Below are 16436 nucleotides of genomic sequence, written 5' to 3' on the forward strand. Positions count from 1 at the left end.
TCACATCTGATCCATCAACAAATTTTTTCAACTCTCTCTTCAAAATACATAAGAAATCTGACCTCTTCTTTCTACCCCCACTGCTACTACTTTGGTCTGAGCCACCATAATTTCTTACCTGAATTACTGTAATAATTGCTTCTGCTGTTGCTGTTCCTATAGTAAATTCTGTACTCAGCAGTTAGAGTGAGCCTTTTAAAACATAGATCATATCATCTCATATCTCTTCAAAATTTTCTAATGATCCTTCCAATTTTCCTCAGAGTAAAACCAAGAGGACTTGAAATGGTGTGCAATGCCCTATGTGATCTGGTCTCAGACAGCTTTCTGATGTCTCCTACTACTCTTGTGCACCCATATTTTGCTCTGACTGCATTGGCCGCCTCTAACTCACCTCGGAGCGTTGACATAGTTGTTTTGAAAGGATGCTGTTTCCGTATGGCTTCTTCTCTACGTCGTCTAGATCTCTCTGCTTGATTGTAGCCATATCCGAGACCTTCTCAAACGAATCTATAAAAAATAGTAAAGTTACCCAGTACAGTATTCCCTGTTCTGTTTACCATGCTTTAATTTTCTCCATAGCACTTATCTGTCATATTGATGTTTTAATTTACTGTCTCCTTATGCCCTTCTTGGCTTCTTGGTGGCTCAGACAGTAAAGAATACTCCTACAATGCAGGAGACTTGGCTTCAATCCCTGGGTTGGGAAAATCCCCTGGAGAAGGGCATGGCAGCCCACTTCAGTATTCTTGCCTGGAGGATCCCCATGGACAGAGGAGCCTGATGGGCTACAGTTCATAGTGTCGCAAAGAACTGGACACGACTGAGTGACTAAGCACACACATGCTCCCCAACTGGAATATATGCTCTGTGAGATCCAGGACTTAGTTTTATTTACTACTGTACTCCTGGCACAGTATGTGGGATGTAGTAGGTTCATTTGCTAAATAATTGCTTAGAAAAATAATAAAATTCAGGTGTTAGGTTACTAAAGCTATTAAAATCTCTAAACTGTTTTTTTCTGAAATGTCAGTGTATCATTTATTTTTCAGATTGGGACAGTGCAACTTTGAGTAATGAGTCACTCTTGGACACTGTGTCTAGATTTGTTCTTGCAGCTCTTCTGAAACATACAAATTTACTCAGTCAAGCATGTGGAGAAAGCCGGCAAGTAACTTAAAACTATCCTCAGACAAATATTTGCTCTCATGATATTAGAAATTAACTTTTCTATTTTGGTTCTTTATTTAGATATCAACCTGGTAAAAGCTTATCAGAAGTATACCGTTGTGTGTACAAAGTTCGAAGTCGTTTACTTGCTTGCAAGAACCTTGAACTTATTCAGACCAGATCATCATCAAGAGACAGATGGGTAAAGTTGGAAATCAGTTAATTTCTCTTATTTTTCTGCAAGCTATAAGAGATAGCTTCATGTTGGTTTATGAAAGGGGAAAAAAATGTGCCTTAGTTATTGCAGATGTTCAATAAATGTTGAGTAGTTCTTTTTCTAGTGAAACAAATTGGATAAGTAGAAAATTGAGATTTATTTAACCACTTATTTATCAAGTGTGATATGGCTCCTGAGAGAGTTTATATATTCTTAGGCCATATAGGTAATAACAAATTGAATTGTCCAAATCATATGAAATATTATTCCTTTATTTTACATTGATCAGACCACATTTGAATTATCCTATTTGATTTAGGGTGCCATAACTTATGAGGGATATTAAACTTCCTTAGATTGGTAAATCATCTTATACAAGAACTGGAAAATGTCAAAAATGTTTAGATTAGAAAATGAAAACAAAGGGGAGTCTCATGTTAGCTGCCTTAAAGATACTTAAAGGGCTTCATGTAGGAGAGGAAATAAACATGTTCCCTGTTGTTCCAGAGGACACAGGTAGGACCAAAGGGTAAGAACTGAGTGAAGAATGAATGTAAGGAAAAAAGCCTTCTAATGATTAGAGTTGCCTACCATTGGAGGTAAAGATTAAAAACTTCTATTAAGGATGTTCTAGAAGTAATTCTTACAACAAAATTGAAATGATTTTTGAAGTGCTTGATAATTCTGATAACATGATCCTATAATTATGAGTATAGCCTGATACATAATTATATTATAATTATACATATAAATTTCTTTGAAACTTTTTTGAAGCTTCATACATAAGATGCTTTGCAATCCATTATATAGATCTTAGATTTTAAAAATCAAACTTTATCTCTGCATTTGTATTATAGTATTCTTTTAGCATGCACTGATTTAATATTTGTGGATCTGATTATTTGTGAGTGACCTTGAAAGCCCATGAAATGTGTTAATCAGCCATTTTGTTGAAGCTCACATTTGAAAGTTAACATATTGTGAGGATACATGACTTATGTTTTGTGCGAGTCTGACTGACTGCTCAGTATCCCAAATCACATCTGTAATAAGGACTCTTTTCTTTAGATGACTACTAGGTATCATAACCACCATGGGGAATAACATTGTCCTTATCAGATTTATAGCTTTTGGTTTCTTCAAGGGCCAAGTGAGAAAATAATTTTAAAATAATATGTTTATATAACTGAAATTTGCTAAGAGAGTATAACTTAAATATTTTCACCAATACAAGGTTAAAAAGCACTGTTTTGTTTTAAATTAGAGTTATTAAACATTTATACAGAGTAGCAATAACATATACAACTTGAGAGAGACTGAATAGAATTAAATTTCATGTTCTTTAATTACCTTTTATGCTTATTGTCATACTCAGGTCATTTTAATTTAGCAGTTTACAGCAGAACAATCAAAATGTTGAGGAAGAGAGCTTAGTGAGATGTCTCTATACATTCTTTCTAATCTCTTCAGATTTATCCAGTATATCTTTTGTATTTTTGTTGTAAAATTCATAAGTTGTTATTGCTGTTAACTTGTTTTCTTTTTTTTTTTTAGGCTTTATTTATTTATTTATTTTTTAATTTTAAAATCTTTAATTCTTACATACGTTCCCAAACATGAACCCCCCTCCCACCTCCCTCCCCACAACATCTTTCTGGGTCATCCCCATGCACCAGCCCCAAGCATGCTGCACCCTACATCAGACATGGACTTAACTTGTTTTCTATGATAAAAAATCAAGGTTTTAATGATTTTTTCAAAATTAAAATATATATATTTAGTGTAGCTCTGATTCTTTTGTTTTATTTTGAGATAACTTTCTTTCTTTATTATTATTATTATTTTTTGAAAACCCATAGCCTTTATTTTATTTTATTTTATTTTTTATTTCTTTAAGATCTCGGAAAACCAAGACTCCGCAGATGTTGATCCTCAGGAGCATTCATTTACCCGGACCATTGATGAAGAAGCTGAAATGGAGGAACAGGCTGAGCGAGATCGGGAAGAAGGACATCCAGAGCCAGAGGATGAGGAAGAAGAACGAGAACACGAAGTGATGACAGCTGGCAGTGAGTACACCCTTCTTGCTTTACAGATACACACTGTCGCATTCTTTTTGGTAGGGAAACTGACTGCAGAAGAGAGAGGCAAACATTTCTTTACAGTTTTTCTAAAAGGATCCTACTTTCTCTTGATGATCTGGTTAGCTAACGTTTCATCTCTTAAAACTGTGTTAGTTCCATTCAAGCTATTGGATTGGGGGTTTGGGGCTGAAAAACTCTATTTGCAGGCTTTTGGAAATAGTACCTGTTCCACTGAGTTTCATTCATGAAGTGATGCCCATGAGTGATTGAATAGGATTCAGAGTATGTTCTCTAGGGGTACCAAATTGTCCATTTGCCTGACTGACTTCTAAGTGGTGAGGAAGAGAGAGACCATATGCAGAACTTTTTAAATTATAAACTTCACCCACTGACTTTACTGCTGTTTTCAGTAGAAAGCATGAGACAATATTATTGGTTGAGAATACTACATGAGAATATTATTTATTGGCTGGTGAATGACATTTCTTATGCTTTTATATTATAAGGCTACAGATAGTTTTAAAATGTAATCATTTAAATGTTTAAAGAGAAACCCCAAAACTTTTAAATATTTGTTAGTATCTTTTGAGTGATTTGGCTATGTCAAGTTAAAGTATATATTCAGTTTTGTAGCCTAAAACATTATGGCCATCTGTGCATTTGGTATTGAGATGTCTATATTCTTCAGTTTGACACTTAATTTGTTACCAGTTTATTTATGTTTTGCATATTTCTAAAAATGATTTTGAGATGGCTCAAAACAAGGCCAAAGTCTATTAAAACAAGAAAAAATATAAGGTCCAAATGGAGAAGAAGGACTTAGATATGAAGAATAGGAAGATAATTATAATTATATACAATATAGTTTTGAGGGGTGCCTTACCACGTGGCCAGGGATTGAATCTGGGTCCTGGCAGTGAGAGTGGTGCTGAGTCCTAACCACTGGACCACCGGGGAATTCCCAGAGGATAGTTATAGTTTTAAAACCTAGGCTAAGAGAACATTTTTGGATGAACTTAAGGTTGGACATAAGTTTGAGTGAACTCTAGGAGTTGGTGATGGACAGGGAGGCCTGGCGTGCTGCGATTCATGGGGTCGCAAAGTCGGACACGACTGAGCGACTGAACTGAACTAAACTGAACTGAAGGTTTAGTTTAGAAATTCCTGAAAGCAAAGACTAAAGGGGAAAAGCACAGTAACAAAATATAACCTTCAATTACTGTATAATAAAGCATTATAGTTAACCAGAGTATAATAATTTTTAAACTAAATGCCATTTTTAAGCATCAGTTATATGCTGGCCTTTGGGTCAAATGCTTCGCATAGATTAATTCATAATCCTCTCAGTCTTATCAGATGATTTCTAGTATTACCTTATTCTAAAGATGGACAAACTCAGGTTTAAGGAGGGAAAATTATGTGCCTAGGGCCACAAGTAGTAGCAGCTGAAATTAGAACCAAGTCTGCCCAGAATTCCAGTGACAATTCTCTTAATTACTTTAACTGGTTTCCAGCTCTGGACAGTTAGTTCATTGGTTTGTTTTTCTTAGAAATAAGGGACTTTCAATAGCATAATGAACATATTATCATAATACCTTGAAATATACAGATCTGTTTTAAAGTTTGTATTTCCGTATTTGGAGAAGGAAATAGCAAACCTCTTGCCTGGGAAAACCCATGGACAGAGGAGTCTGACAGGCTCCAGTCCTTGAGGTGGCAAGACTCAGACATTACTTAGTGACTAAACCACCACTACCGCCACTTGCATATTAATAGATGACCCTAGTATTTTACTAACTTTTTTGCCTGGTTTCTCCGTTAAAAATACGACCTTCACTCAAATTTGAACAAAATATTCTTTTCCTCTTGTGAAATATCTACCACTGCATCAGAACCTTGTTAAACCCATTGACTTTTTACACTTGTAAATTGGGGAGGGCTGGCGTTAGATGGACATTTAGTAGAATCCAATTCTGTTTCAGCAAAGACCTTTAATGGTTGTGCTTATTTAATATGTTCAAAATACAACAACGTGTAGATGTTAGGAATTATATGCACTTTGGAAGGGGGAAAGGAGCTTTTCATTTTAATTAATGCAACTTAAACTTTGTCTTTTTCTCTTGTAATCTGACAATTTTCAAACCAAGGTTGTGAACATTTCAGAAATGGGCAGTTATTTTTATCTAACCCAGTGGTTCTCAAACTATAATGGCCTTCAAAATCAGCTGGAGGGCTTGTTCAAACACATTGCTGGCTCCATGCCTAGAGCTTCTGGTTTAGACAGTCTGAGCGAGGCACAGAATTTCTAACAAGTGCCTGGATGATGTTGATGCTGCTCTTCTGGAATCACAATTTGCAAACTACTGATCAAACTCATAAGAGTAGAAATAGAATCAACCAAATCTAAATTCTATAAAGGCATGAGTATTTCCTATTGTAACTTTTATAAGTTTAGTATTATACATATATTTTTGGTAAAATTTTTACTTAGATGCTGTATTTAATGTCTAAAAAATAATTTTCCCTCTTTCAGTAAGTTTTTGGTCCAAACTTTTTGACTATTTTTATTGTTATTTTCTTTGCTCTTCTCTCCCCATGTGTTAAGACCTTGTTTTTGTGTTGCATGTTACAGAAATCTTTCAGTGTTTCCTCTCAGCCCGTGAAGTAGCTCGTAGCCGAGATCGAGATAGAATGAACAGTGGGGCAGGGTCTGGGGCTCGAGCTGATGATCCACCTCCTCAGGCTCAGCAAGAGCGAAGGGTGAGCACAGACCTTCCTGAGGGTCAGGATGTGTACACTGCTGCCTGCAACTCCGTGATCCATCGATGTGCCCTGTTAATATTAGGAGTAAGTCCTGTGATTGAGGAGCTTCAGAAGCGAAGGGAAGAAGGACAGTTGCAACAGCCTTCCACAAGTACCTCTGAAGGGGGTGGACTTATGACCAGGTGGGACTGAGTAGAAACTTAAAACATTTCTTCTCCCTTTGTTTCTGTATGCATTGAAATGATTTATTCTGAAGTTAACACAGACATGGAGGAGGAAATACAAATTGACAGATGAATTTAATGTATAGAGTGATCCTAGTTCAACCTGGAGTATGAATTTCTGATTAAATGAGACAGCACAGTTTTTCATACATATAAGCAACAGTAGTTGAGAAACATATGAAAATATTTGCATATCTCCATTATTGATTAAGAAGACTTTGTGCTTAGACCTAACTGAGAGCCAGGATTTTCCATCATCAGTCATAATTACTCCTTACTGTGTGTGTGTTTTATCTCTATGCTGCTAGTTCCATTCAATTTTATGTTCACTAACAGTCCCAAATCGAAAAACTTTTCTTTGTGCATGTGAGACAGGAGTGAAAGTCTTACTGCAGAGAGCCGGCTAGTCCACGCAAGTCCAAATTATAGACTGATCAAATCGAGGAGTGAATCTGATTTGTCTCAGCCTGAATCAGATGAAGAGGGTTACGCACTGGTAGGTATACCTAGATTCAGTAAAGGATTTTTGTATAAGTACATAAGACTTTGGTTAGAGTAAGTAATATACATTTGTTTTAGACAAAAAAGTTTTTTTTAAAAAGAACTTTGAAGAGAAATGAGATAACTTTATTGCATAGGTATTTATCACCTGTATGTTAGTGACTCTCAGATTACTTTCTGTAGCCCTGACTTCTTCCTTAACTCCAAGTTCGTGTATCTCACTCCCTGATGGACATTCTACCTGAACATGTCAGGTGACCACAATCTTAACCTATCCAAAAATAAACTTGTTTTTCTCCCAAACCTGTTCTTTCCCATCCACTGTCTTAGTATTAACTCCCCAGGCTGGAAACCTAAGTTCATGCTTGCCTCTGCTGCTGCTGCTGCTGCTGCTGCTAAGTCGCTTCAGTCGTATCCGACTCTGTGCGACCCCATAGACTGCAGCCCACCAGGCTTCCCCGTCCCTGGGGTTCTCCAGGCAAGAATACTGGAGTGGGTTGCCATTGCCTTCTCCACATCCTTGCCTCTAATTTTTCTTAATTCCTGGTCCTCCTCACTCCCCACAGTCCAATTAGTCCGACCTTGAAAATTTTACTCCTGATACCGTTCTAATATGTCCTGTCCAGCCTTCCTGCCACTGTTGTGTCTCAAATTTTTCTTCTCTTCTGCCTGGCCTAGTACAAAACCTTCAAACTGGTTTCCCTCTCTCTTGTCTTATGCCCGTCTTCAACATTTCACTAGAATAATATTCCTGAAATACAAATCTGTTTTTATCTCCTCTACTTAAAATCTTTCAGTAGCTCTCAGTTACCTATCAAAAAAGCCTCAGGATCTGGATTGCAGGCATTTAAGGTAAAAATCAAAGAAATGAGATGCTGATCTATATAAGAAGTAGGAAGTAATGTGTGCTGTAGTGTGATGGGTTAAATAAATTATAGAATGAGAACAGTCTGATAGCTTCTATTTGAGTAGCTTTGGGCTTGGAGTTGATAGCTAGATTTTCATTTTGACTGTTCCTCTGCCTTTTATGTGAATCTGTATGTGCTACTTTACCTCTCTGGGCCTTAGTGTCCCATTATGTGATATGAGGATAGTAGTGCCTATTGTGTACGTGGTAATGTGTTAGACTTGGCTACTGTTTTAGACTTGGCTACTGACCCTGATTCTACTGCTGAAGAGCTTTTTTTTTTCAACTTATATTTTTTCGGAGGATAATTGCTTAACAATGTTGTGTTGGTTTCTGCCTTACAACAATGTGAATTAGCCATAAATACATACATATATATATATATATATATATATATATTTCCCCTCTCTCTTGAGCTTCCTTCCCTCCCCACCCTTCTATCCTATCCCTCTAGGTCTTCACAGAGCACAAAACACAGGCTGAGTTCCCTGTGTTACATAGTAACTTGCCACTAGCTATCTGTTTTATACTTGGTGATGTATATATTCCAATGCTGCTCTTTCAATTCATTCCACCCCCTCTTTCCCCCGCTGTGCCTACAAGTTCATTCTTTAGATCTGCATCTCTATTCCTGCCCTACAAATAGGTACATCAGTACCATTTTTCTAGGTCCATATATATGCATTAATATATGATATTTATTTTTCACTATCTGATTTACTTCACTCTGTCTAACAGGCTGTAGGTTCATCCACCTCAGTTCAACTGACTCAAATTTGTTCCTTTCTATGGCTGAGTAATATTCCACTGTATACATGTACCATATCTTTATCTATTCATCTGTCAATGGACATCTAGGTTGCTTCCATGTCCTCGCCATTGTGAATAGTGCTGCAGTGAACACTGGGGTACATGTGTCTTTTTGAATTGTGGTTTTCTCAGGGTATATGCCCAGTAGCGGGTTTGCTGGGTCATATGGTAGATTTATTCCTAGTTTTTAAACGAATCTCCATATTATTCTCCATAGTGGCTGTATCAGTTTACATTCCCACCAGCAGTACTAGGGTTCCATTTTCTCCACATCCTCTCCAACATTTATTTTTTGATGATGGCCATTCTGACCAGTGTGAGGTGATACTTTACTGTAGTTTTGGTTGGCATTTCTTTAATAAGGAGCGATGTTGAGCATCTTTTCAAGTGTTTGTTGACCATTTGTATATCTCCTTTGGAGAAATGTCTGTTTAGATCTTCTCCCTGTTTTTTATTGGGTTATTTGCTTTTCTGATATTGAACTGCATGAGCTGCTTGAATATTTTGGAGATCAATCCTTTGTCAGTTGCTTTGTTTGCAGTTATTTTCTCTTATTATGAAGATTGTCTTTTCATCTTATTTATAGTTTCCTTTGCTATGCAAAAGCTTTTAAGTTTAATTAGGTCCCATTTGTTTATTTTTGTTTTATTTCCATTTACTCTGGGAGGTGGGTCAAAGAGGCTCTTGCTGTGCTTTATGTCAAAGAGTGTTCTGCCTGTGTTTTCCTTCAAGAGTTTTATAGTTTCTAGCCTGTAGTTTTTGGATTGATTGATACAGTCCATTTTTAGCTCTGAAATTCCTCTTGTGTGTGAACAGAGAAAATAGATGTGAAAGTGTTTTTGAGAAGTATGGAATGCTACATAAATATGAAGCTATTGTTTAAAAGAAACTTCTAAGTGTGAAAGATTCCTCCTCTAGGAAGGTTGAACAGTGTCTTCAAGCAAGTTTCATTGTATGTTTTTGTTTGTTCTTCCTCCTTTTCTTCTTCAGTCCCATTAGTATCTCTGTGTCCTGATTCACATTCCCATTCTTACCATCTGCTGAGAATTCCTTTCTGTCCCTTTGATTTTCCAAGTTGATCAGTCTCTTTATTTATTCTCCTAACTGTGACAATTTTCAGAACTTCCAGTGACTTAATAGGGATCTATACCATTCTACATATCCTGGCCTCACTCCTTTCTGGTCTCCTCTGCTGCTCCTCTCCTCCTTGATGACCCTCCTTCTTGCCACACTGACCTCTTGGCTTTTCCATGAACATACCACGCAGCTTCCCCATAGGACCTTTACATGGCTGTTTTTTCTAATTGTAATACTGTTGTCTGCAGGCAGATCCCCTCATTTCAAGCCTTTGTTCCGATGTTACTCTTTTGGTGATGCCTACCGTGACCACTCTATTTGAAACTCCAGTTTGCCCTCCTTTCCAGATGTTCACTCATTGTCCACTTTGCCTTGCTCTGTCCCTCCCACTCCACCCCCACAGTGAAAGTGAAAGTCACTCAGTTGTGTCCAACTCTTTGCGACCCCATGGACTATACAGTCTATGGAATTCTCCAGGCCAGAATACTGGAGTGGGTAGCCTTTCCCTTCTCCAGGGGATCTTCCCATACCAGGGATTGACCCAGGGTCTCCGGCATTGCAGGTGGATCCTTTACCAACTGAGCTAGCCATCAGGGAAGCTGATAGCCAGGTCTCCTGCATTTTCTGCATTACAGGCAGATTCTTTACCAGCTGAGCCACAAAGGAAGCTCAGGAATACTGGAATGGGGAGCCTATCCATTCTCCAGTGGCTCTTCCCAACCCAGGAATTGACCCAGGAAATGATCCTGCATTGCAGATGGATTCTTTACCAACTGAGCTATCAGGGAAGCTGATACCCATCCCCCGCCCCCACTCCCACTACCACCCCCCGCCCAGTACCTAGCATTATTTAGTTGCTGTATTTATCAGTTTTTCTTAGCCTACACTAGAATATAAGTTCCCTGAGGACAGAAATGTTTGCTGTTTTTTTCATGGCTATATCCCCAGTACCTGTAGTGCCTGGCACACAGTAGATAGTCATTAAATATTTTTTAAAAAAATGAATGTTTGATCTATTTTGGTAAAATTTCTGTGCCTGTTTGTTCTTTCAGCTCTTTAATTTAGGCCCTTGTTACCTTTGCCTGAATGGGTAGTTTTCAAACTGATCTCCCTGCCTTTTCCAGTCCCTCTCCTTCGATACTGCTGCCAGAGCTGGAGCTCTTAAAAACACCCAAAACAAGAACACACTTCAACAGCAGAACACCTGCTGGTCATGCTACTTTCTTATTCATGCTACCTTCTTATTAAAAAGACCAAAAAAACAAAAAACTCAGTGACTGCCCAGAAATCAGAGATTCTGGAAAATGTTACCTGCCTGCTTTTGAAGCCCATTTCCTTTCATAATCTGCAATTTTGCCATAGCGTAGTAGTCCACCTGCCAGACCCCAAACATATCTTTTGAGCCTCTGCTCAGTGATTGTTTGCCATAAATGTCCTTTTCCTTTGTTGATGAAGTCTTGCCTCTCTCCTAAGGAATGGTTAAAATGTCACCTCTTCCAAAAGTTTACCTAAGATTACTCAACAGTGACTTTGTTGTTTCCCTGGCAGTTTGTTAGTACCTCTAATAAACCACTAATGATTTGTCTCATGTTGGACTTACTTAATTTTAAAAAAATTTTATTTATTTTTAAATTTTTATCTGCACTGGAACTCTGTTGCTGCTTGTGGACTTTCTCTAGTTGTTGGATTTACTTATATATTATTAGTATTTCTTTCCAATAGACCTCTTCAGAGTTCTAGAGTTCCTTTTTTAGTGCCCCTCATATCTCCAACATTGTGCTTTACACGTTGTAAATAATTGATAATTCATTTCAACTGATATGAAAAGGTGAAAAATGAGAGTTAAAGTGGCATGCTTTTTGGAAATAAACAATGAAATCTGATTTAATCATGAAACTGTTTATTTTGATCTGGGGCCTGATACTTTTAGCTTTCTGAGCTCCAGCATTTTTATCTTTGAAATGGGGAATATCTCTGCCTGTTATGCTTGCCTCCTGGGTTGTTGTGAAAAGCAAGTTTAGGAATACAATTTAAACTGAAAATGCTGAAAGTTATGTTTTCAAAACATAATAGGAAGACGAATAAATGGAGGTGGGTTGAACTTAGGTCTAACTGCCAAGTCTGGTTTTTATAGTTTAAAAAAATTAATAAACATACCTTTAAAAAAGATAGACTCTTGATCATCTTTTATTATGGAATATTTAGAGAGATGGTGTCATAAAAAGTGGAAAAGTCAAGAACTAGGGAGAGCAAATTCTCTTGTTGATGAGGAGACCTAGGCTGAGCCTTCAGTTTTGAGCCTCACATAGACAAAGAGGACCAAGCCGTGGGGGCAGTGTGAGATTTTCCAGCTGAAATATGTTACCCTTCTGTCTGAGTTCATTTAGGATTATCATTCATATCTGTAATATCTAGTAGTACTTCTTTATCCTGAATTGTTACTGAATGAAATGCTTTCTTTAAATAACTGAAGTTAACCAGCTTAGTGCTAAACTTGTGTTTTAATCTTCTTTTATAAAGAGTTTTATGTGATATATTATCTGTTTCTCTTGTTTTAGTAAACAGAGAAATCTAAGTCAACAGTTACACAGTTAAACCTAAGTTTAGCTGTTTGATTGACAGATGTTATACTTACCATCATTTCTTACTATACTCTCCTAATCTACCTCCCTCATTTCCCTACCCCCTTCTTTCACAAAAAAAATTGATTTAGCATACAAAAGTAAATACTATTTATAAAAGTATAAGAGAATGAATTAGGACTAGAAGAAGCTGAGAGAGGAAAATAAAGTACTGAGTAAGATTTGCATACCTCCTCATGTATCCTGTAATGTTCTCCTAGATATGGGCCACTGAATAAGAAAAATATGACTTGCATGATTCACAATGACTGAAAGATAAAAACAAAAAATAAACAGTTTTTATTTTTGAGAAAAACTGAGGTATTTCTGGTTCTTAGTCCTGAGATAAATTTCTTCAATAATCCCTAATAGCTAAGGTACTGTTTGATGAAAATGTTACATTGCATGATGTGGTAATATCTTCAGGTATCATGACAACTCTTTGTTGTTTTTTCCAGCACTAAATGGCCTGGTAGCATGCTTATTTCTGGTGTGTGTCTGTATGTAAAACAAAATGTGTTTATCCAAAATGTGGGTTACCAGGAAAAGATTTTCCAAATAACGTTTCCTAAATAGATCTGTTTTGTCACTTCTGCAGGCTTTCTTCTTTGCCACCAACTTTTTTATTATGTGATAGAGTACAGTTGAAATTGCTGAGATCCTAATGTCATATCTGTGCATAAATCTAAGTTATGGGTTTATACAGACAACCAGTATATGATTGTCTTTACATAAGAGAGAGTAGATAGTTGTCACTAGGGCCTCCTCACCACACGCACACAGAAATATACTTCCGTTCTTCCTAAAAGCCTGCACTGTTTTATTAAGCTGACTAAAGTTTCACCAATTTGAGATTTCTTTATTTTAACAAGTTTTAAAATATAACTAGAAGGCTTAGGACTGTCTTAGTCTTCTGTTAGTATGGATTTATAAGATTCTCTTCTTCTGTACCTGCCGTCTGTGAGGTCGCACAGAGTTGGACACGACTGAAGCGACTTAGCAGCAGCAGCAGCTTCTTCTGTACACCTAACCAAGGCTAATAGTTTTAGAACCAATAGAAAGTGAAGGTAGAACAAGTAGTAATTTTGGAAAATGAGACTTTGCTACAGGGGCTTTAGGCATCTTAAGGGTATTAATAAGAGATCATACTGTGTTTGGAAAATAAAAGATAACGATTTCAAAGAGGAAATGGTGATGACAAAGAAAAAGTTCTGCTACTTTATACTGTTAATTAATGTGGACATTGACTTTGTGTATTAGTTTCTCAGAGTCATGTGCCTGAGCTTTCTTGAGCTGTTTTCACTGGGTTTTTAGAAACTTTTTTTCTTAGCCTGACTTGACTGGTGAATAAGTAGCACATTGCTATAATTATATAGATTATTTTTAATTTTAGTACTCTCTTAAGTCTTAATCTTGAAATTATTTTCACAATTAAATTTTATTATTTATTTTTAACTTAACAGAGTGGAAGACGAAATGTTGATTTGGATTTGGCATCATCTCATAGAAAGAGAGGTAAGGATTAAGTATTAAATATATGATTAAATTAAGTAGCTCTTTTTATATCTGATGTATTTAGATCTGAATGTCATTGAAGCATTGTAAAAAAATTAGAAACATTTTGTCAGAAAAGTTAAGAGGGAGATCGTTTTCTTGAAAATAATACTCTTAAAAGTCTGGGAATGTGTAGGAGTTAAAAATCGATTCTGTTTCTCGTTTGTCGTGTTTTGACTTTTTAAAAATTTTGTGGATTCTGGAAGCAGTACTTTACATTGTGGAGGAATTATGGACATAATTTTCTATACTTTAGCTCACTGGTATAGTTGCTGTAGTTCAGATGGTGTTACAGGAAGAGCTCTTTACCTCACTCACCTTTCATACACATATATACACTTTTAAACTGAGAGTTTCTAATTTTTTTTCCTGTTTACCTCTCAAGATAAAACATGTAAGAAATAAACAGGTGATTTCTAAAAATGAAATTTTCCCACGAGGAGCAATTTTAGAGTGTTATCAAGAGTTAAATTTATTTGTTAAAAGCTGTATCTTAATGAATAATATAGTTAACTCTTGCTTATATGTACCAATAGATGGAAAGAACAGTTTTAGATAATATAAATCCAAGTAACTAAAAACTCACCAAGTATTATTCTTTATTAATTTGCATTTGTAATTAAACCCATTTATTCTGTGGTTGTGAAAATGTGAAGTGTTAGAAGTTGCTGTTAATGGTAATTTACTAAGAGCTGGTGGGAAAACTTTTTTCCTTATGATATTAAATTTTTTATATTTCAGAATTGACCCTGTCTCTTGATAGCTTCCTTGGCAGGATGTTAGGTTTACCTACAGGGGGAAAAAGTGAGAAGGGAAAACTGAGAAATGCACACACAGTTTTTTCATTTTTGTGTTTGTAACTTAGAAGAAATGTTGGTATTTATACTTAGAATGATGTTTTTGAACTATTAGGAGTTATGAGGACTAGATCTGGTACTTTCTTTATTGAAAAGTCTTTTAGTAGTATAACATATCAAAGCTGCTGGGTTCCAAAAATACAGAGTATATGTGATATCAAAGAAATTAGTGTTGTTTAATGTCATATGCAATGTGTATTTTATTGTTTTCTAATTCTTTGAAAATTGGCAATTCATGTGCCATAATTAGCCAGAAGTATCATGTTCTTTAACCACTTGAGTTAGGAATTAAATTTTTGGAACATTTTTACCTTCCTAATTTTGGTTAACTCAGGTGAAAGTTGTTGCTTTGATTTTTATGTTATATTAATGAAAAGACGGCTTCAAACTCATTGAGTAGCATAAGGGATCCAACCTGTCATATTAAGAGCTCCTACTATACTGATATACTCATAAGTGTTATTCCATTGGCTAAAATTACTTTTCTGTCAGGTCTTTATTATGCTTATGAAAATATGGATTTTGAAATTCAGTTTATGATAATATGTCAGCATGTAGCAGAGTAATCTTTGGAATAAAACAAAAAGTGATATTTTTAGCTTTGAATTAAGAATAACCTAGAATTCAAGTGTAAATTACTTAGAAATTAATATGACACTTTAACTATCCTAGATTTGCTCCCTGTTCATAATTTTAATCAGTTGCCCTGTAAGTAGGTTTCATGTGGTTTTAGAGCTAAGTAGATACAAATGAATTAATTATCCAAGTTCAGTTTATGGGTAAACCAACTTTTCCAAAAGTTCAAGGTAGTACCAAGACCTGTCAACTTCTTGAAACTTTACTTTATTGGAATCAGGCCAATAAATAGGACCTCATGGGAAAATTTTGTTTAAATTACCCATTTAGGAGGTTATAATAGGGAGGCAAACTTGTTATTATGTTAATTATGATGATATCACTTAATGTGGTACCAATTTATTCTAGTAATCATTACATCTTAATGTTCTCAGGCAAAAATTTTGCTGATAGCTTTGTTCCTAGGAGTAGGTGTCTAGAAAATGGAAGAGTTACTGTTCTAGGAAGAGCAGCAAAAATAGTTTTCAATCTCATGAATCATAGTGTTTGTGGATTAAACCATGAAAATGTATACTTAATAGTTTTATTTATTTAATTATAATGAATTTTCTTTTTTTAAAAGAAATTAACATTGAAAATACACTCGGAACATTCTATTTTGAAAAGAATTTTTTAAAATCATGTATATTTAGAGACTAGCCTCTGACCACAGTTGGGTTTTGTTTTGTTCTTAAATGATGGTAAAATAAACCACTCTGTTTTTTCCTTATTTATTGTCAAAGTGGACCAGATGTCATAAGCTATAACATGCCTATCTTCAATTGGGCAGATGAACCTACCAAGTCTGAGAAATTTTTGGAGCAGTTCAGGTGTTCTGATTCTGACTTGAGCTATGAAGGACAAGCAGATGTCCAGCCAAGTGAGAATTCTTCTATGTGCTTATTTATCCTTTTCCAGTATTTTGAGGAGAAAATGTAAACTTTTTTCTCTCACTTTCCTTTTTCATTTATTAGTCTAGTAGTCCTGAGTTATTAAAAGTTTAGTAAGAGAAATTAGAGATAGCAGTATTTAATTG

The 16436-nt window shown here is 35.8% G+C and overlaps 1 protein-coding gene across 43 annotated transcripts in view; it reads left to right on the forward strand.

Moving 5' to 3' along the window:
* HERC1 (HECT and RLD domain containing E3 ubiquitin protein ligase family member 1) overlaps positions 1-16436 on the forward strand; it is a 210765-nt gene that overhangs the window by 97039 nt on the left and 97290 nt on the right. For 22 of the 43 annotated variants that reach the window (XM_060417800.1, XM_060417813.1, XM_060417804.1 and 19 more), the window contains 6 exons: positions 1053-1167; positions 1252-1372; positions 3285-3456; positions 6104-6416; positions 6834-6954; positions 13838-13889. In XM_060417800.1, the coding sequence (XP_060273783.1) occupies positions 1053-1167; positions 1252-1372; positions 3285-3456; positions 6104-6416; positions 6834-6954; positions 13838-13889 (894 nt within the window). Of the gene's footprint in view, positions 1-1052; positions 1168-1251; positions 1373-3284; positions 3457-6076; positions 6417-6833; positions 6955-13837; positions 13890-16436 lie in introns of all 43 variants that reach the window. The other 21 variants (XM_060417792.1, XM_042252342.1, XM_042252341.1 and 18 more) reach the window with 1 other exon arrangement.

This window comes from Ovis aries, chromosome 7 (genome assembly GCF_016772045.2).
Source record: "Ovis aries strain OAR_USU_Benz2616 breed Rambouillet chromosome 7, ARS-UI_Ramb_v3.0, whole genome shotgun sequence".
NCBI classification, from domain to species: Eukaryota; Metazoa; Chordata; class Mammalia; order Artiodactyla; family Bovidae; genus Ovis; species Ovis aries.